The sequence below is a fragment of the Apis laboriosa genome, unplaced genomic scaffold, assembly GCF_014066325.1.
Source record: "Apis laboriosa isolate Shangri-la unplaced genomic scaffold, ASM1406632v1 scaffold13_cov153, whole genome shotgun sequence".
In the NCBI taxonomy this organism is placed as follows: domain Eukaryota; kingdom Metazoa; phylum Arthropoda; class Insecta; order Hymenoptera; family Apidae; genus Apis; species Apis laboriosa.
Genome location: NW_025221370.1, coordinates 1,677,271 through 1,704,269, shown reverse-complemented (window position 1 = coordinate 1,704,269; position 26,999 = coordinate 1,677,271). Strand labels below are relative to the sequence as shown.

At 46.9% G+C, this 26,999-nt stretch overlaps 1 protein-coding gene across 3 annotated transcripts in view; it reads right to left on the bottom strand.

Annotated features, from left to right (window-relative positions):
- The window catches only part of LOC122721088 (Krueppel-like factor 3), a 241,667-nt gene that overhangs the window by 135,054 nt on the left and 79,614 nt on the right, over positions 1 to 26,999 (bottom strand). For all 3 annotated transcript variants that reach the window (XM_043948348.1, XM_043948346.1, XM_043948347.1), the window contains exon 3: positions 22,316 to 22,481. In XM_043948348.1, the coding sequence (XP_043804283.1) occupies positions 22,316 to 22,481 (166 nt within the window). The remainder of the gene's footprint in view (positions 1 to 22,315; positions 22,482 to 26,999) is intronic.

Genomic DNA, 26,999 nt, shown 5'->3' with positions numbered 1-26,999 from the left:
TCGCGCGATTCGTATCCTCGATCCGAATATTATTCGACTTCGGATCCTCGCTTCGAGGAAAGACGGAATCGTGGACGACGGAGGATGGATCCCTTTCACACGCGTCGAAAACGAGGTTTCAGGTAAACGCGCGCATTAATCAAAGGGATATTAAGGTCATCGCCTAAGCCAGATAACCGGTCCACGAGGCTTGGCGCCAACTACGGTTACACGAGGAGGAGGAGGAGGAGGAGGAATACGATGCCTGCGTCCTGAAAATGAGCACGTCGGCGGGATCACGACCTCTATATTGAGACGAAAGATCGACTTAAAGGTTTCGAAATGCATATCTGCGACGCACAATCCGCCTCTGACACGCTTTCAGTTAACGAGTTGGATATAGGGTGTGCCCCGAACAGAAGCGCTCGCTTCGTGGTTGATCTCACTCTGGAAAAACCGCGTTTCTCAACTTCCCGATTACGAGAAACTACTCTCTAGCCTAAATTGATGTTCATCGCAGTTGGAGAAGAATCGTTGCTTCCCTGATTCTCGAAAGATATATTTATGATTCTAGAAAGATTTATAGATTCGCATGGTGTTAATATTATCGAAAACTTCCATTACGAAATTTATTTATTTATTATTCGAATCGATCTCGAAGATTCGATTAATATCAATACAATTGATATCGATATCGATACAAGGATGAACGGATAGGCGATCTCTCATCGTCGCCATCAGGAGAGGATTGAATTGTAGCGCCTTATATAGGGACGGCTGTGATTCCCGAGGGAGGGCAAGCGCAAGAACATCTCGACGAGGGGAGACGTACGTATATGCTAATCCCGTCGAGCGCGTCGACACTCTTTCCGGTACGGTGAACCAGTCTACCCCGCTTTGGGGTGAACGACAGCGCGCAACAGGGAAACGCGCATGCCGCGTCCCTTTATAAGGCACCACGTACGTTTCCTGTTTTCCTACGTTTTCTTTTCTTTTCCTTTTTCTTTTTTTTTTTTTTTTTTTATTCACGTATCTCAGGGGGGTGAACTTTGACGCCAAAGATCCGAAACCTGTATACACCGAGCATCGTCTGCAAATTAACCGTGTGAAAAACAGATCCTTGAATGGATCTCTTGGAGATCTGTTTATCGATCCATCGATGATGAACGCGTTTTCTTCCGCGCTTCTCCGACTCGAGTCGAGACTTTTTCTTCTAATTTTTCTGATTCGGATTTCGTGGTTGCGATTTCGATAACGACGTTTTACGTAATCGAATAAATTAACGCGATTAACCGGGGCAACGGATTTTGACGCTTCTCGCGGATCGGATTAAAGATCGGGTGGAAATAAACATACGTTATCAAATACGAAATCGGATCCTTTCCACGGTGATTACGAACAAATTATGGGTAATCATGGAGGGAATGAGGGTTCGCCTATCTCCCATGAATACATTAATAACATCATTTCTTGTCCCCACCCCACCCCTTGCTTAGATTCCACATCCAAGTTTCTGCCGATTATCGTACGTGTCAAAATGCGGTTTTACGCTTCTCCTGTGAATAATAATCCTTCCTCGATTTCCCCCTTCATTATCCGCCGATTGGCCACTCGATTCTTTCTTCCTGCAATAAACGAATCATCCTTATATTCTTCGATCGCTTCAATTAAAAACACGCCTCGAAACGTGTTAAAAAAAAAAAAAAAAAAAAAGAAAGAAAGAACCCATTGCCCGTTGTTGAAAATACGAATTCGAAACGACGAAGATATCGTTGTTGCGCAACGGATACGTCACGCTCGTAATAATAAAGAGTTGACAAAGAGTTGTCCGTCGAACGGATGGATCTGAATCGTATTTCAACGGGCGTTCCATGCAAATCGCAGCCGAGCTCGATGGAGCTCGTGAAAGGAAAAGTTCGCAACCTCTAAACGGGAGCTACTTAACACGCTCTGAACGTCCGTTGCGTATATCCACGCGATAGTATTTCCGATCGAGCCGGATTACCCTGCAAATTTATGCTACGTTACGGCGAGACGAAGCCGCGAGACGTCGTGTCCGCGCGGGGGAAACGTCTTCATGCGCGCACGGGTTCGCGTATGTGGGTAATTATTAGCAAGCCAAGCTCGGGTAGTAGCCGAGCTTGGAGATGGAACGTCGTGCGGATGCAAATAAAGGTGATCTGCAACGGTGTAATCTCGGTGCGGTGGGCAGCTCACGACCGTGGACCTCGCGACGCCACGGAACAACGGGGGAGGGGAGGAGATCCTATCTATCGTGCGGCCCAAGATCGCGGCAGGCCACGAGAGTATCCTGTTTTCATGCATGTTCTGTATCGGGTATCGAGGCAGGTTCCCTGGAACCTGCAAAGAATCGATCGAGGCGTCCTTCAACCGAATCGAAACTCGTAAACCGCGTCGATGAATTTCCAGGTATTATCCCCCTTAAATTGGAAAATTCCGCGACGATCGAGAGAGGGGTTGGAGAGGCCTCTCTGCTCGATGGGATAAAGCGATCCGCACGGAGCGCATCCCATCCAATAATTCGATAAGCCCGTTGAAAAATGGCCAGTGACACCGGTACTTCGTTACACGATCGACCAGTCATACCAGTCTTGACCTCTGGAGGAACCGCTTCGGAACCTTTCCCAGCACACCTGGGGAAACGTTACCTTCCTCAACCGTCCGTGCATCGACGAAACGATTTACAGTCCTCCCATCGCCGTTGCCTTTCCTCCTCCTCCTCCTCCTCCTCCCTTCGATTCTTCCCCTCGTTATCGATCTCGTACGCGTCCCGCCGACAGTTCCGAACACCGTACAAACCGTACAACAGACCTCTCACCGCTTCGTGCCACCAACACACCACGCACGCGCCGTAAGTGTTCCCCGTACACAGCAGCGGACACATTTTCGTCAATTCGACACCGGAACGCATTCAATGTACATTGTTTCAGGACGGAAAACACGCAACTCAACGAGCTATTCGATTATTTATTATTATTTGGAATGGAGTTAAATCTCACCGTTTCTTTCGCTCCTCCTTCTTTTTCTTTCTTTTTTTTTTCTTTTCTTTTCTTTTTTTTCTTTTGCATACTATTAGGCCACAGAATTGTAGCAAGCTTGGCGGACCACGTGATTTTCGAACGTAAAGCGACGCGGTCGAGGAGGACGTGTAGCTGAAAACGGGTACGTAATCAGGCGTAATTAGCCTGTTGTGCCGTGGTAAAAGGCCGCGTCGGAAGGAAAGAGGGGGAGAAAGAGAGAGAGAGAGAGAGAGAGAGAGAGAGAGAGAGAGAGGAATAGGTGAGTGACCCTTCGCCTCGGGCGGGGTTCACCGTGGGGTCTTGGGCAGGGGTCGAAAGGGGTCTCCGTCTTTTTCCGTCCGCCTTCTTCCTCAGGTGCGTGTAAAGCAAGCCTTTCTAGCTTCGGGATTCTATCCCCCTTTTACCGCCGCGTGTGTCTCTTTGTCCCCCTCCCCCTCTTCCCTCGCTATCGCCGCCCGATACATACATCTTTTTGCGTTTTCTCTCACCGGGGGCAACGGCCTCGGCCTCAAAGCAACACCGCCCGATCTTCCCTCTCCCCTCCCCGTCCCAGTCGTTTTCCAATTTTCCACCGATCCGCCATCTTTCTTTCTTCCTCTCTTTCTTTCTCCACGGATCGATTCGAATCGATCGATATCCGCGAAATGGAAATCGAAGAGGAGCGAGCAACGAAATAAGGGAGGGGAAAGGAGAATTTTTCCTTTCTTAGGACATCAACTTGTCAACATCGGTCATAAATTGATAGTGGAAGGAGAATAGAGGGGCTTCCGTGATTCATCGGCCTCTTGGAAGATCGCAGCTTAGAGATAGAGAGGGACAAAAATTCATTCGCTTTCCGTACGGAACGGCACACGGATGGTTTTTCCCCTTTGAACGCGCGTCTCTACCGCGCGTGTGACCTTTCCTCCTTTTCATCGACTGGAGGGCAACGGCCCTACTACTACCCGTAGCCGAGCGTAAGGAAAGGCCACCGTTAGAGCTGCAAATTTTTCGACGATCGATCTTCTCGAAACTTCTTCTTCACAGGTGGTCGATGGGAATTATCACGCGACCGATGACCGGATCACCCGCGTCCGTTGCCGCACGCGATCCTCTACGATTAACCCACCATCCATACGTTCGTTCACGTTCACGCGTCCCCTCGAATTCGAACTTTCCGCCTAATAAATCTAGCGGAATAAGATATCAATTTCAGATAAGTGGATTATTCGCGGATCCGTAATGACGTAACTTCGGATACGTTCGCGCGAAACATGGAAAAAAAAAGAAAAAAAGGTCTTGTTTAACTTAACGGTCGAGGAGAGCGTAAAGGTGGGAAGAAAAGGAAAACGACATCGACGTTTCGCCAGTGGCCATGCAAGCGACAAGTGTAAATTAATTTTACAACATTCTAGAATGGCGAATACGTCGGTTGAATTATCCTCTCCAAGAAGGGAACTCTCCGGGTATTATATCTAAAAGTGTGTAATTTATAATAGAAACTTTCCGTCTCTCGATAAATCTTCCTCCATTAAACAGGATCTTAATCCTACCAACGCATTAACATTATCGATAGAATATCAAGAATTATCATATTGAATTCGAATTATTTCTTAATCCCCTTAATATCCCCGTAATTTAAAAGTTGCATACCTGCATACCTGCGGCTTAAATTTTATTTTATCTACTCATTATCGCGTTACTGCATTCTATGCAACGGAGAAAACATACCGTTCCTCCGCGTGTAACCGATTCTTTTATAGCACCTAATAATTATCGAGATTTTCGCTAGAAATCCAAGGAACAACTCTCTCTCTCTCTCTTTTTCGCCAATCTAAATAAAATTCTCACTTATATAAATAGCTGCGTCGAATCACATTTTCGACAGATCGAACCATCGGTTCTACTTCGTCCCACGCAACTTTAAATCACCTGCAACATTAAATACCTTTCGGATACGTAGGCACGTAGCAACGCGACGACGACACCATCACCTTTTTCTTCTTCTTTCTCCCTCAGCCATAAACGATTCTCCACTTTCCACGTTTCCACTTTTACGCCCCTTGCAATAAATTACCCTGTGTCCAAAGAACACAGTTCGGCCACGCGGCGTTCGCGACTTTATTCTTTTTACAATCATCCCCGGGATGATTTTTCCTCCGTTGGAGGAAATTAGAGTCGACGTGTGCCGGCCGGTAAATCTGTCGGTTCTTACCACCATCTCGCAACGGCCGGTAGGAAACGCGTTTGCTACCAGCGAACCAACTGGCCAGCTGATTTTCTCCCGTCCACCTGTAGGATACGCGCGAATGAATATTTTTCTCTCTCTTTTTTTTTAATAATAATCCAAAAAAAAAAAAAACACACGAAGGAAGTTTGATCGTGGTAATAAAATTGCGTTTGCGCGGTGTTAAGATTACCATCCGTGGGATACCATCGCATACCATCGCGTGAAATGAATATTGATTAATTTTATTAAAAAGAAAGAAGAAGAAGAAGAAGAAAAAAAGAGAAAAATTTCGCCCATAACTCGGGAAATTACCATTATTGATATTCCCTATCTACGGCGAAATTAGTCGTCAATCCGAATGCCGCGCATACGCGTAGAAGAAATCTAATCTTCCTCGCCAACTTTGATTACTACCGTGCATAATATTCTCGTAAAACTGATCGATCCGAGAGAATCTGGGAAATAAATCTATCTACGGGTAAACAGCAAAAGCTGGAAAAATCGGATAATCAAATAGGACGTCGTACGAGAAATCCCGTCACGACAGATTCTTGCAAATATCCAGCGTACGTTTCGACGAATCAACCGTCGTCAACGCGGATAAGTCGAGGAGAATCGCGAGATATCTTTTTTTCTTCTTCTTCTTCTTTCACGTTTCGACGAAGGCGCGCTTCAAAACTTAACGGACGGCCGCATCCGTGCTACTACTTTGATCGTCGCATCCTGACCGGTTCATTAGTCACGATTGCTCGATAACAACGGGAGCGGAATTGTTACACCGGCTGTGAACTTATAAATCACATGATCCACGACGTGATAAAGCGTAATGATCCCTGAGAGAGGGGATATAGCTCGCGCTAATTCCGAGGGACTCGCCTCGCGGGTCAGAGCAATCGCCTCTGTAACGCGTGCACCGTGAGCTCGGCAAACGGGGATGCGTATCGCGTATGTTTCCTCCTCCGTTGTGTTAATATCGAACATTCCCCGTCAATGTGTTTTTGCGCATGCGTTTGGTCGACACTTGCGCGACACGGTTGCGCGTGGTACGTGCGAGAAGAGTCGAGAAAGTTGAAAGTTCGTAAATTTCGTTCGGAAGGAATACGGGAAAACTGTTCTCTCGGAAAATAAAGAATTAGAATTTGCACGCGCGCAGAGGATCGTGGGAAATATACGCGCGATTGTTCCTTCGTGTAATGAGAGTAACGTCGGTTCCAGTAATAATAAACTATCCGTGAATCGCGCGAATTCGTCACGTGGACGATAAAGGTTAATCGCGAGTCATTATTATTCCGATCTGCCATTAGCCGTGCCAAGTATCGACGCGTTTCCAACGCGCTTTGTGTCGCGAGAGGAGCCCCGCAGCTGCGCGCCTGACGGAAGAGGAAACGATTAATTTGCAAGAATTAGTCGACCGTTTCGTGCCTACCACGACGACACTAATCGCGCTTAGTTCGAACATACATCTCGACACGCCAACTTGCCGCGATTATCGATTTCGTCTCGTCTTCTCTACCTTTCTTCACGCCTATCCGCGCGTGTTCCGTCTTCGATCTCGATCGTCCCAGCGCGGATTAAAATTCCATCGAAACCGAATTATCCAATTATCCAAACTTATTCCTTTGTAACAGACACGCGTATTTCGAGATACAAAATACAAATAAAACGTGAAAGGATGGACGATTTCGAATTCCAAGCCGAGTTTTCCTCGTGGCCTTGATTTTTCTTTTCTCCTCTCCTTTCCTTCTCTCCTTTCTTTCTTTTCTCCCCCCCTCTGGGGACGTAATGTCGGCTCGTTGTTCGACACGGCGCACGCCCGGTAAGGTACTACTAAAACGAAACGCTTGTATTCGGGTGAGAATGGGACACGGACTTCCTGTTACGTCTCGTATCTTATCGGCGGGTGATCGCAGATATGGTGCGCCTCCTCGGGACTGGCCGGGAAGGTTACAGAACTAATAGACCACCTTCTTCGTGCGCGACCCTCGTGGCGTGGCCACGTAACCACGGCCTCTTAACGCCTCCTGTGCCCATCTACATACGGCCACGATCCTCCGTTTCCCATAGATGTTCCCTCCTACCATTTCTTCGCCCAGGATCACGGACCCCTCGTTACCAGCCGGTTGTGTATCCTTCCTATTCCGCCTTATCGCCTCTCGCCTGCCCGACGATTAACACTACACCGTGCTCTCTGTTATGGGAATACTGTTCCACCCTTGATGCACACGTACGTACGATGAATCGACGAAGCATCAATTTTTTGGACCAATTTCGGATCGAGTCGAATATAGATTGATCGATCGAACATGGATCGTCGAAACCAGTAATACCATCCTATCTAACAAGCTTAGGATAAGATCGGATAAGGCTGATTTTATAAGATGTTCGATTTGTAAACACGGGATAAAAGGCGATTGCGAGAGAGAAAGAGAGGGAGGGAGCGGAGAAGACGTGGCATTAACTTTGATGCGATTGAATGGAACGGCGATTCGCGAGGCGAGTTCCGGTTGGAGAGCTGGCTTTATGCCGCGCGGAGAATCAACGATATATATATATATATGTACCCTCCACGACGCGACGCGGGAATCCTCGAGTCTGAATAATGCTAATATCGTCGAGGAAGATGTCCGTCTCGAGACTTTGAGTTTGAGGAAACTCGTCGAACGTTTCTCTTCGTTATCACGGGGGGAATATCGATTCCTTCGTCTGCATTTTCCTGGAACCGCTCGATTCCATTCGTATCGTATCTGAATTTCTGATCGCCGCGCGCGGCAGCTCGATAATTCACCCTTGCTTTTCATCTTGCAAAAAAGAATTATATCTTCTCCTTTCCGGAGAAAAGCTGTCGAACGTAACAAGGATTCGACGGACACACGACAGAAATATCTAATTTCTACCCCCTCTCCTTTACGGAGAAGAGGATCCACCAACCGATCGCTACCTGGATACAGATCCCTTACGCTCCTCGTAAGCCTCGTATACGATTCGTATGTCGATTCCACGTTGGAAAAGGGGGTTGGCACGAGCTGGGTGGGGGGGAGAGGCGCACGGCCCACGCCACGGATTCCACGGATGCAAATTCGCTCGAGCTATCTCGCCGGATCGTGAGCGTGTTTCGGTGGAAAAGGCAAGGAGAAACGGTATATACATATATATATATATATATATATAAGAAACGAGGGGTCCTATCCTGTGCATACGTGCACCACCAGCCACCCACACGACCCAGCCAGCAGCAGCCACCGTGAGTCCCTCCTCGCCAAGGGGGATATATTCCCGTTGCACTTGCGCCACGACCCGCGCCAAGCATCGCAGCGCGGATGCATGATGTATATCCGCCACCGGGTTAGGCGCAGTGGCGAATATGCAAAACCGGTGGCGCGGGGCAGACTTGACCCCGAGAGGCTGGGCCTCTCCTCCTCCTCCTCCTCCTCCCCTTCCGCCACCCTGCCCCTGTCCTCGCGTGGCGATCGTGTTCCAAGGCCCACCGAGCAACGATTTACGCGGCCGTAAATCATATCTCGCTACCAACCCCCTTCTTTTCCAAAGAAGGCCTCCCCTCCCCCCTCTCTCTTCGTTAAACGAAGAGATCGAAATCGAGGATTCGATTTTAAATTTCTGAATTCCGTTTCGTTTCGAGTTTCGAGTTTTACGATTTATCGCTCGAACGAAGGATTTTTCCAAGGATTCGTGAGAGGGAAAAGAGAGAGGTAATTATCGATAATCAGAGCGGAGCGATATCGATTGTTTTAAAGAGAATTCGTAAGAGCGGGTCCATTAGGCGAGTTCGATCTACCGTTGCACGGTGCTGGTGTTAAATGATGCATGGGAAAATGATTAGGCCGTCGACATCGATTGGGAATAATGGCCTCCCCGGGGAGAAAAGTGGCGTTTTTCCTGGCTGGAAACGCGCCAGAAAGTGTGGTCGCCAACTGTGGATGGAAAGGAAGCGGGATGGCGAAATTAAGCGAAACGGGAGTATTTCGTGAATTTTTTAATTTTTTTCCTCCTTAGATCTCGATATTCTTGTAAAAAAATGGCAATCTTCCATTCCATTTTTTCCTTTTCGCGATATTCCAATTTATTATAGTTGTATTTATACACGAATACATATTCGCTAAGTGCGAACATTACATATTTCTCGAGTTATCGAAAACAGCGTTAATTCCGTATACCGCATGGGTATATTTTATATTTTCTTTCGAGAATATTTTCATTGATGTCGCGATTCAAACGGATAAAATGTACGATTGTGCAACAATAACAACATTTTCATCGAAGAATGAAGAGACCGAGAAGGAAGGCGTATCGTTCATTCGTGTTTCTTCTTCTTCTTTTTATCCCGCCAATTTATAGATTTACTCGATTTCTTCCCCTTTCCTCTTATTCCTCTTATCAGAAAAGAGGCAAGAACGAAATGAAACGAAAATTCATCACTTCCCCCTCCCGCGATACTCCATCGACCGAATCGAGTTTCTTAATCCAGTCGCCATCATGAAAAATATCGCGATATTACAAAACGTTTATAAAAACGTCACTCTATATGCAAATAAACGGGCAATCGCGGTGGACACGAGTTGCTAATAATTATGAACGATCGTCGGTCGAAAATAAGGTGCAGGGAAGGTGGTCCACAAAAAGCTCGGGCCCCTCCTCGGCTTTCGGTTCATATTTCATCCCGATCTTTCACCCGTTCCTCGTTTAATCGACATTTTTTTTCACACGCGTCTTTCATTAAATTCCTCATCGGTTGATTTACGATATTCTTTTCTTTTCTTTTTTTTTTTTTTTTCTACGGCCCTTTCACGCTCCCCATTCCCCCTCATCGTCCCCCTCTTCCTACTCCCTCCCATCCACTCCGCTCCTTCTCTTCCTTTTCGTTTCGTTTCACAAAGGCAAATGGTAGGTCGTCCGCTTGCCAGATTTCTACGTATTTATATTCCCGCATAATAACGCGCCGACTGCCACCGGTAGAATTATAGACGCGCGCCCGCGGGGACGCGGGATAAGATCTTCGTGGAAAAAGAAACGGCGCGCGCTGTTTCTTACTTTTTCCCTCTCTCTCTTTCTCTCTCGAGGTATCGAGGCTGCGCGCGCAATATAAATTAACGATCGACCGACGATTAACATTTCGCGATACGACGCTGGACCTCTCCATGACTGGATCGACCCTCTTCGCACCTTTATCGCAAATCATCAAGCGTCAGTGTTCCGTGCAAGTGTCGAAATGAGTCAACGATCAATCGTATAGCCTCGAAGGAAGCTACGAAAGGAGGATACGATCGTGGAGAGATATCCATTAATACGATACGAGCATTAATAAAGGAAAGAACGAAAGATTGCTCTCTCTCATCATTGAGGGAAGATATAGAAATAGAAAGAGAGAGAGAGAGAGAGAGAGATAAAAGGTTGGTTTTTGTATGGGAGCGTTTTGCAGAATTCAAGCGAGGATGGGATCGCGGATGAATTTGCGCTCGATCGAGCCGGAATCGAGGACTAATCTCGTCCGCGGCACAGGTGCAACGCGTCAATACATCGAGGCATTCCTACACGAGGCCGATCCGTGCCGACCTCGTAATCGTACCGATGTGGAAGAGGTCGAAACGAAGAGGTCGAGCACCGTTCCACTCTCCTGGACACGCAGGGGGTAGAAGAGGGGGAGGGAGAAGGGCTGGCTTGGATAGGATTCGAAGGAACGAACGAACGAAGGATCTTCGTGGCGAGATCCACTCCGTGGCTTCTCCCGTCGACCAGCTACTGGGTCAAGCGTCGCTGCTGCCTCCGGGGCCACGGGAATCTCCATCGAGAGGAGAGGATGCACCAGTTTCGCGGCGGGGAAAATAATCGATGCGTGAGCTCGATCCGTGAACGCTCGGGCAACAAACAACATCGATCGAGTTGATTTCACGGTGATGAAGAAAAGGAGAAAGAAGAAGGAGAAGGAGAAGGAGAGAAAAAAAAAGAAGTGATTAATGCTCGATCGGAAAGAAGTTTGCTCGGGTGCGGTGTGACAAATGGCCGAAGTTCGATACGGATCGGGTTTACGAGAAGTATGCGAGCAGAGATCTGGAATGCCGTTCGATCGAGGTTGCAGAATGCAACTTCGATCCTTTCTTTTTTTTTTTTTTTTTCTTTCCATTTGAATTCGTCCATCTTATCGAAGATGTATAGCGGTACGTATAATATACACACAATCTTAAATATCGATAAATATAATTTTTCCCGTGTCTCCGCCCATTCTGACGCGCAACCACGAAAAAGAAGAAAAGAAAGCTTGTTTTCGACGCAGGTGCAGGAAAGAGAATTCCTACAAGCGAAACGCTTATATCACGCTTTAACGAGCACCGTTAACGTCAAAAATGCAAAGGAGCTTATTATCTTACGAATGAATAACCAAAATTGAAAGATATATATATATATATCTGAATGTGTATGTACATATATATATATATATAAAATTCAGCCACCACCTGAAACATCGCACACCGACACCGTAATTATCCCCTCTAGCCACCACCGCCCCTAGGCCGTACACTCTTTAGCCGCAATTACCGCAAAAAACTCGAAACTTACCGTCGCTCTCCTTATTATTACGCGGCGCGTCACGCATTCTTCCACCCCGTAAACGCGTTCCAAATAACCACCGCAACGCGACCGAGCGAACGTACGCGCGACAGTGACAGGGGAGCGTCATTACCATCCCCGGCTAAATTACACTTTAAAAAACGGATCCTTCTCGCCTCTCGCCGTACGCTTTTCAACAGCCGAGCACGCGTCGCCCTCGTCCTCGTCGCCGTCAATTCTCCGCGGATTTACCCCGGTCGAGGTAGGCAGCCGGCAGGATAGAAAAGCAGGACCCGGACGATAATAATGTTTATTACGATAGGCAATTTACGAAGAAGATACGAGAAGAAGCGCGAATCCTACGCCGAGAATCTTATCCCTCGACGAGGATACACGAGGCTTGCTCGATCATCCTCGAGGCAGCGGTGGCGGCGATCCCCTTCCTCGTTCCTTTCCTCGACACGCGGATGAAACGTCCGATCGACGCCGCATCATTACACGCCGGTTTAACGGGCGTGGAACGTCGCGTTACGTCGATTACGTCGATTACGCCATCTCTCACGCTCACGCTTCTTCAACCCGGACCCGGGGATCGTCCGGCTAACGGAAACCGAACCGATTGAATTAGAATACCGCCGTTTCATCAGCGACGCTTCACGCCGGTTAACCCGAGTTGGAGAACCTTCCAGAGGGGAAGAACGCGTCTACAAACCGGACACCTGGGAGATGTAAAATGGGAGAAAAATCAGTTTACGAGATATAATTCAACAATTTGTAGCGGTGGAAAAAATCGATCGATCGTCGAACCTTCCGGCCCACAACTACCAGACCTAGCAATCGAGCGTAAACTCACGGAAATTCCTGACCTCCCTTCAGGTCGAAGGTGGAGGAAAGAGAAAGAGAGAGAATAACTGAAAGTAAGGCGGCCGCTCGCGATACAAATTGACAAGGATCTGGCGCGGCTAACCTTGAGCCGGGAGCATTATTTATCGAATTAAGCGGCGGCAACGGAGCGAGCGAGTAGGTAGACGGCCGGGACGTGGAGCGTCCAGACGAGAAAACGGTCCGAGGCCGAGGCTGGAAGGTGGATGCTGGTGCTAGTGGGGGCGTGCGATAGTTCAAGTCGTGAGCGGGCAGCCCCGCCCGACACGACCGCGGAGCATCTCCGTTCTGACCCCCGCTGACTTAGTCGGGGGGTGGGGAGGGAGAGATCCTCCACCAACCCCCCACGCCACCCTACATCCGCGGTCCCACGACCACCGCGGACCGCTCTCCTCTCTCTCTCTCTCTCTCTCTCTCTCTCTCCCCTTCTCTTTCCATCCGAGGAGTTCCGTCTCCGTCGAGCCTCTTCGCTCCCTCTTCCTCCGCCCGGGGAGCCACCCCACCCTCGGGCCTAGCGCAACGCCAAGGGCACCGTCCATGGGCCCTGCTCGCCGAGTGCAGGGTGGGGGATTCATCGCCGACACCGCGCTACTTTCCACCTATCTCTCTCTCTCTCTCTCTCTCTCTCTCTCTCTCTCTCTCTCTCTCTCCTTCTCCGTCTAGCCTGTCTAGCCAGCCTCGCCTCGAGAAGAAACGCTCGAGGGACGGGAGAAGGAAGAGAGGAAGGTCGAAGAGGAAGGAGTGATAAGTGTGGGAAGGGCAGGTTGCATAAGATCTAATATTATGCAAGCGCACACAGGCCTGGATGCGTTAGATCCCTTCGATACTCTCCCTCCTCCACCTCTTCTACGCACACGCACAACGCAACGGGTTCACGAGCGTATATATATATATATATATATACATACGGAATCGAGTGTTGAGAGCCGTTTCTCTTTCTTTATCCCTCTCTCTCGCTCTCCCTTCCTCCCTGTGTGTTTGCCATTCGTGTGTATACCTTTACCCTACCTGCATAGAAATCGCACGAGCGTTGAACCCAGGAAGTGGCCATGAAATAGTCATTCCTGAAAGGTTAACTCTCCTACCGCATCTCGCGGGGGCCCCGAGGTCGAGCCTCAAAGTCCGGAAAGTCCGCGGCCGGACCGAACGGCGCGGAGACGGATGAAAGATGCGGATCCAGCGGATCCGACCGGATCGCTGGAGGGATCAGAAGGGAAAGGTCTCCGATCGAGTCCGTGCCCGGTTTCGACTTCCTCCACGATTCCCTCCGAGACGCGGGGGAAGCATCTATTGGCCAGGGCCAAGCGCAATTAACGAGTGGTACGCTCGCACCATTTACCACCACATCCTTCTTCGGAATGGAACTTTCGTAAAATTTCCCCCTTCTTTCGTTTCGTCTATCGATTTTCGCCGAGCTCGAGTCGAGAGCGCGACCCGTTCCCACGAATCGACCATTTACCGGTCGAGCAAGCGAGGTCGAGGATCGAAGCGAAACGTCGAACGTGTCAAAATTTGATCCGGACCGTACGTAGTAATAGTAGTAGTGGTTGTAGGAGGAGGATGGATAGAGGCGCGTAGAGAGTTTGACCGGTCGCCTCTCCCGCTCCACCGCCGCCCCCCTCTCCCGGTTCACGACGTGGCTACGCCGCGAGGAGCAGTACCTACGGGAGGAGCAGTACCATCGGGGCCACCAGGGTCACAGGGCTAAGGCACTTCTCACGCCCCCGCCATGTCGGAGAGGAACACCCCCACTTGGACGGATCTTACGTACGTAGCACGTCTTAAAGCGGCCGATTAGTATACGTGCTTAATTACCGGTAACGCGCCCGGGGGTATCGATCATCGTCGCGCCACTCCACGAGCCTGATGGATTCGAGAAAGAAAAAAAAAAGAACACTTCCTGGATCGCTAAATAAGAACGTTTTTCGAGCGTTCTCAGAATTTCAAGAGAGAGAGAAATAGGGAAAAATTGAAGACGATTCGAGAAAGAAGAAAAAAAGAACACGTCCACTTCCTGGATCGCTAAATATGTTTTTAGAGCGTTCTCAAAATTTCAAGAGAGAGAGAGATTGAAGACGAGGATCGTAAGTGTAATAATAAATTTCGATGAGAAAGATGAGCGATGAAGATGCAAGGCCAGCTGTTCAACGATCGTCGAGATTAAACAAAAGCGAACGCGCGGTCCTCGAAGATCGGCGATCTCGGTGTTCGATCTTCGAAACGTCAGCGGATATCTTCGGTGAAGGCGAGTAAACTCGATTTGAGTACAACAACGGGAGACGAGCCTGTCGTCGTATCACCATTGTATCGAGAACCGAGAGAAAAAAAAAAAAAGAAGGGAGGAGGACGACGAATGGTTCCGGGTTTGATGGCCATCGTCTCTCCTCCTTTTCGGCTCATCGCGTCAACCTTTCGATTCGGATCGAGGCGCCTTTCTAGAGACCCGGAGGCGCGTCAAGGATTTCCTCGTTACATCCTCGACCGCCCGTTAACCTCTCTATTCGACTGGTTCAATTTAACCCATCAACTTCCGACCGTTTGCTCGATTATCACCGGTTGATTCGTTCGAAAGTGTGCCCCGCTACCGTTTCCTCTTAAACGCTGTTTCCATCGAGAGAGATTGGTGGAAGGTGAACGGTTCGTCGTCGAAAGCCATTCAATTCGTATTCTCCTATTCCTTGCGCGTAAATTCTCGTCCGATGGATTTCTCTCTCTCTCTCTCTCTTTTTTTTCTTTCTTTTTTGATGAACGTCGGTAAATCTTAGCCTTTTCACGCTCCGTAATTGCCGGTATAATATAATTGCTTTTTTTCTTCTTCTTCTTCTTAAACGAGAAAGTCGTATTTTTAAAAAGACCTCGAAAATTATGAAAATTAGCGTTCGACGCTTTCCCTTTCGGATTTTCATTTCATTCGTGGAGAGTTTCGCGAATATTATAAATCAACTACCGTCAACGAGTGTCCGTCACGCGGGAAAATACGGGAGAATTCGAGGTGCGTACCGGCGTGTACGCGTGCGTGTATGTGCACATTGCTCTTCTCCACCTTTCAACCGGCCAGGATAATAACTCAGCGAGGAATAAAAAGGTGAAGGGAAGGAACAAGTACGAACGAAGGAGAAATGGACTTCACGAAGTAGAAAGTCGTGAAGGAGGCGACGCGTTTCCATCGGCATAGCTTACACAAGCCGGCTGGTTTAGGCTCTCGAAAAGAGTTGGAGAAGGAAGGGAGGAGAAGGAGAAGGAGAAAGAGGAGGAGGAGGAGGAGGAGGAGGAGGAGGAGGAGGTCGGACACGAAGGAGGAACGGTACCAACCGTTTACACCGTGACGAGGACGAAAACGTGGCGCAACGGAACGTTGGCGTTATGTAAAAGCGTAAAACGACTTAAAGATTCGCCTCACGCTTTGCCCTCGCCAAGAAGCTTCTCTTTTTTTCCACGAAAATCCATCTTCCCCGGCTCGCTCTTGCGATTCTCTCTCTATTCTCCACGCCTCTCTCTCTCTCTCTGTCTCTGTCTCCCTCTTCCTTCCCCATCTCCTTCCTCGATTCAATCTATCTATCCATCCATCTATCCGGAGAAAATAGTTTTGATCGATTGAGAATTCTCCCGACGATTTGATAAATCGCGAGGGGGGTATATATTCGCAGGCTTGTATATAATATCGCCTCATAAAATATTTATCGCGCGCCGTTATTGAATAGGAAGGAGCATAAATGTAATTAATTGTCCCGGTATCTTGCGCTCGATCGCAGAGGGAGGGGAGGGGAAAAAAGTGCAGGCTTCGTTCGTACGTACGAAGGTAAGTCAAGGCGAACTTGATGTTATCGACGAAAAGGAAAAAAAAAGAAGACAACAGGTGTCTCGTTCGGTAACGGCCATTACACGCTGAATAATTTTCGATAACCGATATTATAACGTTATAAATAACGACCGACAGGTTCTCGCAAAAAGAAAAAACAGAGAGAGAGAGAGAGAGAGAGAGAGAGAGAGAGAGAGAGAAACATTCGTCTCCATCTAAAACCGCGTAAATCACGTTCGTTCATTCGGTTCGTTCATTCGTTTAATCTTCGAAGGGATAAACGCGAGTAGACTTATCAGAGGAGGGTCTCTTATTAATTAAAAAAAAAAAAAAATCCCAGAACGATCCGGCATTACTAGCTAATTAACAGGGAATCGGAGAGGAGTTGATCGAAGAAGGCACGACTCGAAGAACGTCCCCCCTCCCCATCCCATGCGAACAAGAGGCGAGTCGACGACGAAAGAGATGGAGGAGGAGGAGGAGGAGGAAGGTTTTATCCGACTTTATCTGCTGACAGTGTCGAAGCGCGAGGGGCTCCCTAGATCGATTCTGTACACGGCACAATCGCTTACGGATCCGATTCTAACTATCGGTTAAAGATGGAAAAAGAAGGGAAGAAGAAGGAGGAAACGAGAGAGAGAGAGAAAGAGAGAAAGAGTACGCGTCTCTACCCCCTTGAAGAATCTAAGATCGTATCGTGAAATGGTCGGAGCGCGATATGACCACCGTCTATTGCTACTCGTCTTACCTGAGAGCGATTCTCTCTCTCTCTCTCTCTCTCTCCTTCTTTTACTCCCTTCCTCGTTCGATGATCGCCTCGCCATTCAGCACGAGGACTTATCTCGATCGACGGAACATGGCCACGGTGTGCTCCGTGCCTCTGATAAGGGCCCATAAACGTTCCCTTAATTGCGGCCTAATAAAATCGCATAACACTATCGAAACTTGCCCGCCGCCCTTTTATTGGAAAAAATGATATTTCGAACTAGGGATAATATCGATGAAGAAAGAAAATTTTGAAATTTACCCTTTCGCAATATCTATCGAGTCGAGTTCGATGACGCTTAAAAATCGAGCGCCGCTTAAAAGTCCAACCAAAAGGCACAGTTCGAAACGAAACTGATTACCCAACAACGGTGGCTCTACAAATCCGACCGAGCACCGTGCAACACGATTTTTATCATCGAATCGGTTATACCGGTCACCGATTATCAGTTTCACCATTCGCCAAGGATTTATCTCGATGCTCGAAACATGCCACCGGCGGCCGCAACCGTTCGAGATAAGGAAGAGCTATGATAACAAGCCGCTATTTGCCGGCTTGCAACACACCGTGTCACGCCGCTACTGTGCACCCTGCACGTGCTCTCCCTCTCTCTCTCTCTTTCTATCCCTTTTTGTTTAACTTCCGATCAACGCTGCAAACGTTGTCGCGATTCCGTTATCAGCTTTTAAACCGCTCTGTGGGCGAACACGTGGGACGAGGTGGAACGGCCACCGTTCCGTTCGTCGATCGAATAGACAGTTGTGTAAGGTGGAGTTTAACAGGTGTCGTTCGCCAGAGTAAAATAAACAAATCTCGAATTTTCAATGAAAATTGTAAATGATATCGCGTTATACATTTCGCCCGCGAAATTTCGACGGGAGCGCCGTCAGGCCGATGTTTTCTCTCTTCAAACGTATAAGAAGATCCCGGTGAAACCGTTAATACAGTTACGCATTATCTAGATTGCTACCCGTCGGCTTCCGCCGGCCGAGAAACAGCATGAGTAATTAATCAAAGACAATCAAACTCTGGGAGCGTGGACTCGAACCGACTCCCAACAAAACGGTACGTCTATCCGTCATCCTCCTCCTCTCTAAAACCGTGGGGTGGGGAAAAAAATGGCAAGAGGATTTGCCGGGAGAAGGAAAGATTGTTCTCGAGCGAACGAACGCCGAAAAGCTCGCGTCACTTTCTCTTCAGATGAATGATATATATATATATATATCTTTTGTGCTTTCGTCGAGGAAATCCGTCGAGAAAATGGATCGAATCGAACGAAAAATGTCGACGCGTGTCTTCTCCGGATAAACTTTCTTTAATTATAAACGAACAACAAAGGTGTTTGTCTGTCTATCTGTCTGTCTGTGCGGTTAGCAATTACGCTAATAATAATATTAATTTGCCAGGGAATAGAGAGAGACTCCTCCACCATTTTGTACGTGAAGTTAATTCAACGCGTGACTCCGATGCCGAGATTTACAAATGCAAACGTCCGTAAGCGCGGGGGGGAGGGAAACAGATTTCGTGAGATAAAATCGAAAATGAGTAATTAGATAATAAGGTGTTATATATATTTAAATAAGAAACCTTTGTCTCGCGTTTCACATCGAGATTTTGTTTTACGGTATTATTTTTGTATAATTAATTTGCCTGGTTTTTTTTCTTTTTTTTTTTTTTTTTTTATTCATTAATTTCGCCACGAGGATAACGGACACGAAGGTTCGCAAGAGTATCTCACGGCATTGTCTGATTCCTTCGAGACGAATTTTCATTTATCTTGGCTTGATTAATTGTTTAATTTGACAAACTTGATCAATGCTCGTTCGAATTCTTTTTTTTATTTTTTTTTTTTTTTGAATTCCAATTCCGCGAAGAAGGAAAATATTTATATATGTATATATATATAAATAGGAAAATTTAATTTAATTCCAAGTTGCGTCGAAACGCGCGAATTATTAACGCAAGCTATAATAATATCTCGATAAATCGCGATTACATAACGCGAATTACAACGAATAATTAACATTCACTTAAGCGGTTGAAGAAAATTTTAATACGAGACTTCTAACCCGAGACTTTCCGATTATTAATAGAAGTGATACATAATTCAATTAAATATCTACAAATTATATATTTTCTGTATTACCTAACACGGTTACAACAACCACCATTCACTTAAACAGCTATTAAAGAATATTTTTTAGCTTCGCTTTCAAACCAACACTTCTCATCGTTAATACAAATTACGCGTATCTTCTACCAGCACAAATTGCATATTTTCCCCTCCCTCTTCCCTTTATCATATTATCACAACCAACTCGAGGAAGTCAATGTTTGTTTAATTAGAATTACACGAAAATTAAAATTTTCCTGGAATAAAATAAAGTGGCAGAGCAAATTCAAGAAGCATAGGCCTATATATAATTTCGATCGAAGCAATTACGAACAAAGACAAATTTCGGCAAATTTCACTCGATATGTGTACGTATTATATACGAGATACGTGTATCACGGTCGTTCGCCCTTTTACCGAATCGTTCCACGCCCCGTGCCACGCGTGACGTCACTTCTGTACACCCCATCGACAAGCTTTCTTTCTTTCTTTATAATCGTTGGAAACCATTTTTCAGAGAGGGAAAAAAAAGACGACCGGGCGAAAGCAGGCGAGGCACGCATCGCGCTAATGCGCTCGTCCACCATTCTTGCGAGATAAACTCTTGGTAGAAAGTCAGTAACGGCGGAGTAAACGGCACCGAAACACGTAGAAAAGAAACCTTAATTGCCCGTTTTTTCGCGATTTAGGCGATCGGCAGGTAAGGTTTTCTAGATATCCAAGGTTTCGTTCCGTTCGTAAGAGCGTAGCAAATTTGGAGGTCTCGATTGTCGCAAGCGTGTGATTTATCATGATGCATACTTGGTTCGGGGAGAGTGGAAGGACTTTAATTGCTATTTTGAGACGATGATGGAGTTAGGTTAGCTCGAAACGCGCGTGGCGTAACGCGACTTCTCGACGTATAGGATTCGTTCCGGTGTTGCGAGATTCGCGATGATCGCTGGTACGAAACGTTACACGCCGAACGCTTTGCCGATTTGAGACGAAGGATGACGAAGATTTTTCGATGAGGAAACATTTTTTTCCTTCAAAAATCATTTCATCGAAATCGTTTATCCATCCGAAGTGAAGCGAGAAGAAACTTTGTCATTTCGAATATAAAACGACGCGTTTCATTCTGCCGCGTGGACATCCCTAGAACGCAGAAATCGAGCCGCGGTTGAATGTGCATCGAGTGGCGCACAACAGGTCGGCTGGCTCTCGCACGCGTATATGGTATATCCACGCACGATCGGAATTTTCCGATAGCCACCAACCGGCGATTTATGGACGCGCGAGGAAACGGACGCGAGCCGTTATACGCAAGGCCTCCTATAGACCTCGAACGGTGGAGGAGTTCCAACCTCGATATCCGCGCATTATCATAGCCACAACCGAACCTTGGACGAAGCTTCGACGCAGCTTCTCTTTTTGAATCTTCCGCCTGTTATGAAATCAAGCCAAAGGGATTCGCATCTTTTTGTCGCGGCAGTGTTCGATAATCCAAAAAAAAAAAAAAAAAAAAAAGAAACGGATTGGATCGAACCAAGGGTTAAACACCGAACTCACTTCTAACACTAACCTTTCCATCGTATATCGGAGGAGAATCACACCTCGTTCAAGCTTGGCTTATTATATATATATATATATATATATACATTTATACGTGAGTGGCGCTCGGACAAATTGGCAATAGGCGGACAGCGAACGGAAAAGTATATTCTCCGAGAGACTGGTGACTATAGGACAACGATGGCCCCGGGCAAGGACTACGGGTTGCGACCCCAATCGCATTCGGACTCGGCTTTGCGCAGGTGTGCGTGGCCATTAATCCAGAAATGGAAGTGAATGCGGGTCCAAATGCTAGCCAGAAGCGGGCTCGAGCTCTACGTCGTTGCACGCTTGTCTCTTCTTCCCCTCTTCCCTTCCCTTACACTCGTTTTTTCCTCCTTTCTATCTCTCTCTCTCTCTCTCTCTATCTTTCTCTTTCTCGCTCTCTCTCTTTCCTGTTTTTTGCGTAGCCGGCGATACAGGTAATAAAAAAGAGGCGTGTCCCTCTCCCCCCGAATGTTTAAACGCGGCCCACGTTCGCGCGCGAGAAACCAACTACTAGGCAACGACTTTTTATCGAGGACCGCTATGAAACTGCTGGTTCTCTCTCAAAGGCCATTAAGATCTCTTAGGATCGTTTCAGGAACCAGATGTTTTTTTTCTTTTTTTTTTTTTTTTTCTTTTGCATCGTTTCATCGGAACACCCGGCAATTCAACGATAAAGGTAAGAGTAAGTGGTGGTACCGATTTAATCTCGTAAAAACGTGTCTAGTTGATTTCTCAATTTTTAACGGGAGGGAGGGAGGGAGGGAGGAAGAGGAGGGAGAAGAAATCCTCATCGTTCTCCGCGAATAAAATTTTCATTACGTAGCGTACAGAAACAACGGGAGTTGTTCGAAGACCGGTATCGGTTGAAATATACGTTGGCAAGGACGCGGAGATATCGATTGTACAGCCTATCCTAGGCTTCGTGAAACGGAAATCGGTTTTCCATAGAATGGTCGTGCGCGGAAAAAATCGGACATAATTAACCCATAAAGCAATAGGAATCGGAGGAGATCTCCGCGGTTTTGTCCATAAGCGAGAGAAGTCGGGACCACTGTTAAGAAGATTACACGTGCACCTGCGCGCCGCCGGTTAGGGACAGCCGATAGCCGATAGAGGCGCTTCCCTTCGCCTTCGTAACGCGCGATTCTTCACCGATGTTGCGAGCGTTGGAATTTTAAACGCGCCTCGGCGACGACAACGATCCCATTGCGCGTATTTCAAACGATCTCGAATTCGTCGAATTCTCAAGATATTACATATTTACTGGATAAGATTATCGGGATAATTTCCGGGGATTTCCTTCAACGAAAGTATCGTATCGATTTTTCCAACGATGTTTAAGTTTAAATTAACGTTGAAATTTATCGATTAAATTTGATTCACTCACCGGTAGACGCGGAGAGCGGCGGTGGCGTAGGCGTCGTGGAAGGTGAAGGGATTCTTCTAGCCGTGGCGGTAATTATAGCCGCTGGACTGTACCGGGGCACCTGCAACACCACGGGAGTTTTCACGGACAGATCCACTGGTTCCAGCTGCACCGGCGGTCCCGCCGCCTGAAACAGAAACGAACGGTACTCGTTAACGCGCGTCCCCGCCATTAAACCATCAATTTTGCAGAGAACGAGCTTCCCCTTTGGCGCCATATAACCGAACATCGCGCGTTTGTTCGCCCAATACTCGAATTACTCGAATTACAGTGTAACGCTCTCTCGGTGTAGCGTTTTAAATATTTCCCTCCGTTGCAACAGAGGTTCTCGACTTGGAAATTCCATCCCTTCGCCGATGACGAATATCGAAATTCTTGTATTTTTCTTCGCATATCAAGCGTTACAAGGGAAAAAATAACGAAAGAATTCTCTCTCTCTCTCTCTCTCTCTCTCTCTCTCTCTCTCTCTCTCTCGAGTCGACCAAGTCGAAGCTCGAATGATCGAGAGCAACCGATCTCGAACTCCCTCCGGAGTGAGGGAGTGAGCTCTCCGATAAATCGATAGCCAAAGGTACTACCTTCGTACCTAGCTTATCTGGCAGAGAGCTCGATGCTGGTAGCAGGCCCAAGTGCTTTCGCGCAATTAGCATAACTAGCATTGCTATTGACGTGGACTAATCACGACCAGTTCCCACGAGATCCGAATGACCCGAGAGCTGCCCACCGTCTCTCTCTCTCTCTCTCTCTCTCTCTCTCTCTCTACCGCTTCTATCCGAACTCGCTCGATCGTGGTCGATTGTGATCCGAGGATCGATCGAAAGCGACGAAAATCAAACTTTCGATGAGGACGAGATTGTATCAGAAATAATAAGTGAACGAGATACGAAATCATCCATCACGACGGATGGATTCAAAAATATAATTTCGCTCGGGAATCGAACGGGAATCGATTTGTCTTCGTTACGTTTTTTTTTTTTTTTTTTCACGTTCCGAGGATAATTACAAGATCATCGTTGGTGTTCGCCTGTCGCGCTTAATTACTTGTTTATTTCCATCCGTATTTCCCAAGATTTATGGCCGTGCCACACGCGACGATCAACGCAACAAACAAAGCAACGAGTAGTAAAGCACAATTTTTCGTCGCGATCCTATGAATCCTTATCACCCGCAACTGTTTCGTATTCACGGCGGATGATTCGGGGAACGAAGATCGCAAAGACGGTTCGACCACCATGAAAGAGAGAGAGAGAGAGCGATTGTTTCCAAGTAACGCCTGTTGACGAGACGTGGGAATGCTGGAGCGATATGTCGACGATGAAAATGACCGCCTTTTCCTCGCAGCGTCGTGCGACACGATACACGGCTAATAACGTAACTCGCTTGACAATTGGTGTAACAAGCGCTACAAATCCATAGGGGGGAAGAGAAACCGAAAAGGAAAGACGAATTTCTATTTCGATCGATCGAAATTTAATAGAAATTTTATTGGAATAGAGAACTGAAAACAGACTCGATCAAAAATGTTTAAATAAGTTCGTTTGAATAGACCGAATACATCTCGAAAGAGTGAAAAATAATCAAAGCCGAAAATCGAAATAAGAGAGAATCGTTGAAAAATTAATATTACGGATCGAAACGCGTACTAAATTTTAAATATCAAGCCTTCGATAAAGATTCTCGGCTGTATCTCCTGACGATATCTACGACCGCCTACGATGCTAGAGAGACGCGAGCATCGGTTCGCTTGCGACGATAATTCCATGTTCGCAATCGCGGATCGTGTCTGGAATAGGAGGAACTTGCGAAACGAGACGGCAAATCGATCCAAAAAAAAAAAAAAAAAAAAAAGAAAGAAAAAAGAAAAGAAAGAAAGAAAGAAAAAAGAGATACTCGTCACGCGAGACACGCCCATGACAGCGTTCCCGTTTTCAGGAAACTCGTCGTTACGTGCATTTGTTATTCATGACCAGGGGGAGGGGCGGCTAGGGTCTAACCCCGGATCCCTCCCGTAGTTTCGGCCACGACAATGAAATCGTAATGTCATTCGCGTCACGGCGCATTGAAATGTCCCTACTACTACCTTCGCAATCTCCCCGCTTCTCTAATTAAAGGACACGTCGTCGAGTTACATATTTCAATAGGAGTTCCATCACGATTTCCGATTTCCAATTATCGCGGCGTTGTTTTTCCAAATAAAGAGAGAATCACAAGATTCGATGAAAACATCGAGGTCCTTTTAATCTCGCTCTCGAGATATTACGTATATATATATATATATCCTTTAAAAAAGAGGAGGGTGGGGAGAGGGGAGGGGGAGATCGAAACGATACAGGGACCTGGTGTTCCACGTGTACGACCGTATGAAATCAAACGACGTACTAAATCCGCGATGACTAATGAAAGACCGGGTAAACTGTTCTTAATGATGCCGGTACGCTCGTGATATATATGTATACATAAGGAGCGTATATACATATATATGTATACGTATATATCGGTCTATATATACCGCATATTATACATACACACACTACGTTCCCACAGTAGCGAGACTGGTAATGAGAATATAACGTTCATCAATCATTCGTTGGGCAATCCGCGAGCGAACGACTCCCGGCGGAATTAATTTAATTACTACAAATGTTTCGCGATAAAAATGGCCGGCGATCAATACATTGTCAGGACCGCGAGTTACGCCGTTCTCCGAGTCCCCGCGAAAATAATTTATGCAAAGGAGGTGGGAGGACCGAGGCGGGCGCCGTTCGTTGTATCGTAACGCGAGTTATCGTAAGACGGGTTGTTATTAGTTCGGTTAAAACGTAATTAAGAAAATTTAATATGGATAATGACCACTAATAAATATAATAATACGTTGGCAACCGGTGATCGATAACTTTTAACGAGCCGTCGTCTTAGGAAATTGATACAGGGCTCTTTCATTTGTCAATCTTTGCGCGGAGGGAGGAACGAATCCCCCCCCTCCCCCTCTCTTTCTTTTTCTCTCTCTGAACCAGGAGCCAATTAGCCTGATAATTAAATTTATTACGCAACACGTTGGAAAGGAACACTTAGACGCGTGCACAAAGTTAAGAAGAAATCCGTTTTACCCTCTGGGCGATTTTATCCTCTGAAAAATGTCGAACCCTCGATCCTTGACGTTTGAATTTCTCGCGCGCCGGTTCGCAACTTTTTTATCGACCATCGGTAGATTAGAATCGTCGCGGGAATATTGCCATATTATATATATATATATATATATAAGACGGAGGAGTTTCGGGGTCGAGCACGAGGAATAAATTAGTCGTCGGATCCTGCCCTTCCCAGCGGAGGGGATCACAGGTGAGCCATGCTCCCAGCAACAGGCCGGCTTATGCCTGTCTTTGGAATTATCGGCAAGATCTACCGTGGCCGAAGTAACTACGAGTTATTACGAAGATAGGCCCATTATATATTATACACGGTTTCTTTTTATTACGATCGCCTCTCCGTACGCCGCCACGGCCGAGCGACTCGCGCCCGAGATTAGGTTAACAGCCAGATGTAGACATTACCGGAGATAGGGTGTTTATAGAGCAATTTTTGACACGGTGGATTAATCCGTCCGAGGCGACACGCGATCGATCTATCTACCCCGACTCTCTCAAATTACTCTCTCCTTTCCTCCAAACTTGCAAAGTTGAAACTTATCCCTCGGGGGAATATACGTTGATTCGAGGGACAATTGAGCGTGGAAGAGAGAGAGAGAGAGAGAGAGAGAGAGAGAGAGGAGAAACCTCAAGTCCATTCGCGTGTACGCACATTTCGAACGCGAACACGGCAATTATTGATCGCTCGAGCGGATTATGCAAAACGCGGACCTCTTTTTACCCCGTGGAGCAAAGGTGATCCAGCCAGGTACGTGTCTGAACGGCCCAACCGTCTTCATTAACGTTGCGCGCGTAGCTGCGGGATAAATCGGTTCGCTGCCCACTGGAAGTCGTTCGGGACTAATCGAGGCTGACCAAATTAACCGACACGGTGAATGGACCTTCGAGGGAATAGAGAGAGAGAGAACACCGAGTGTACCTTCTTCTCAATGCATCGGCCAGAACGAACCTGTATCTCACGATTCATAAGGACTCCATCCACCTTCGAAATTCGTATTGTATCGCGCGAATTATTTCGAATCCGTTTTTCGATCCTTTCCCTTTCTCGATTAATATGTTAAATTATGGACGACAATTTTGTCTCTTATAAACCGTACATCAAGATAGCGGATAAGAAATTGGTTTATTAATAATTTATGATCTTGTCGGGCTTGTCATCTCGTCGCAAATATCGTCGCAAGAAACGTACGGCGGACGTCTTATTTAATAATTGTACATTGCTCCGTGATAATTATACCGAAAATAAAAGAAAAAAGAAAAGAAAAAAAGGCTACAGGTTTCCCCTGCTTCGTGCCGGTGTACGTATTTAAGATCCTTCTCTCGAAATTCCGCTCTTCTTTCTTTTCTCGAAACGATTCGAGGGCCACTCTTGGCCGCATTTCGACGACAGGAGAGCAAATTAGAGGCGCGGTTCCGGGAACCGAAATCGTACATCTTCGAGGGGGTATCGTTACACGCGGCATACGACAGGGAGAGAGTCTTTTTACCAAACTGTCAAT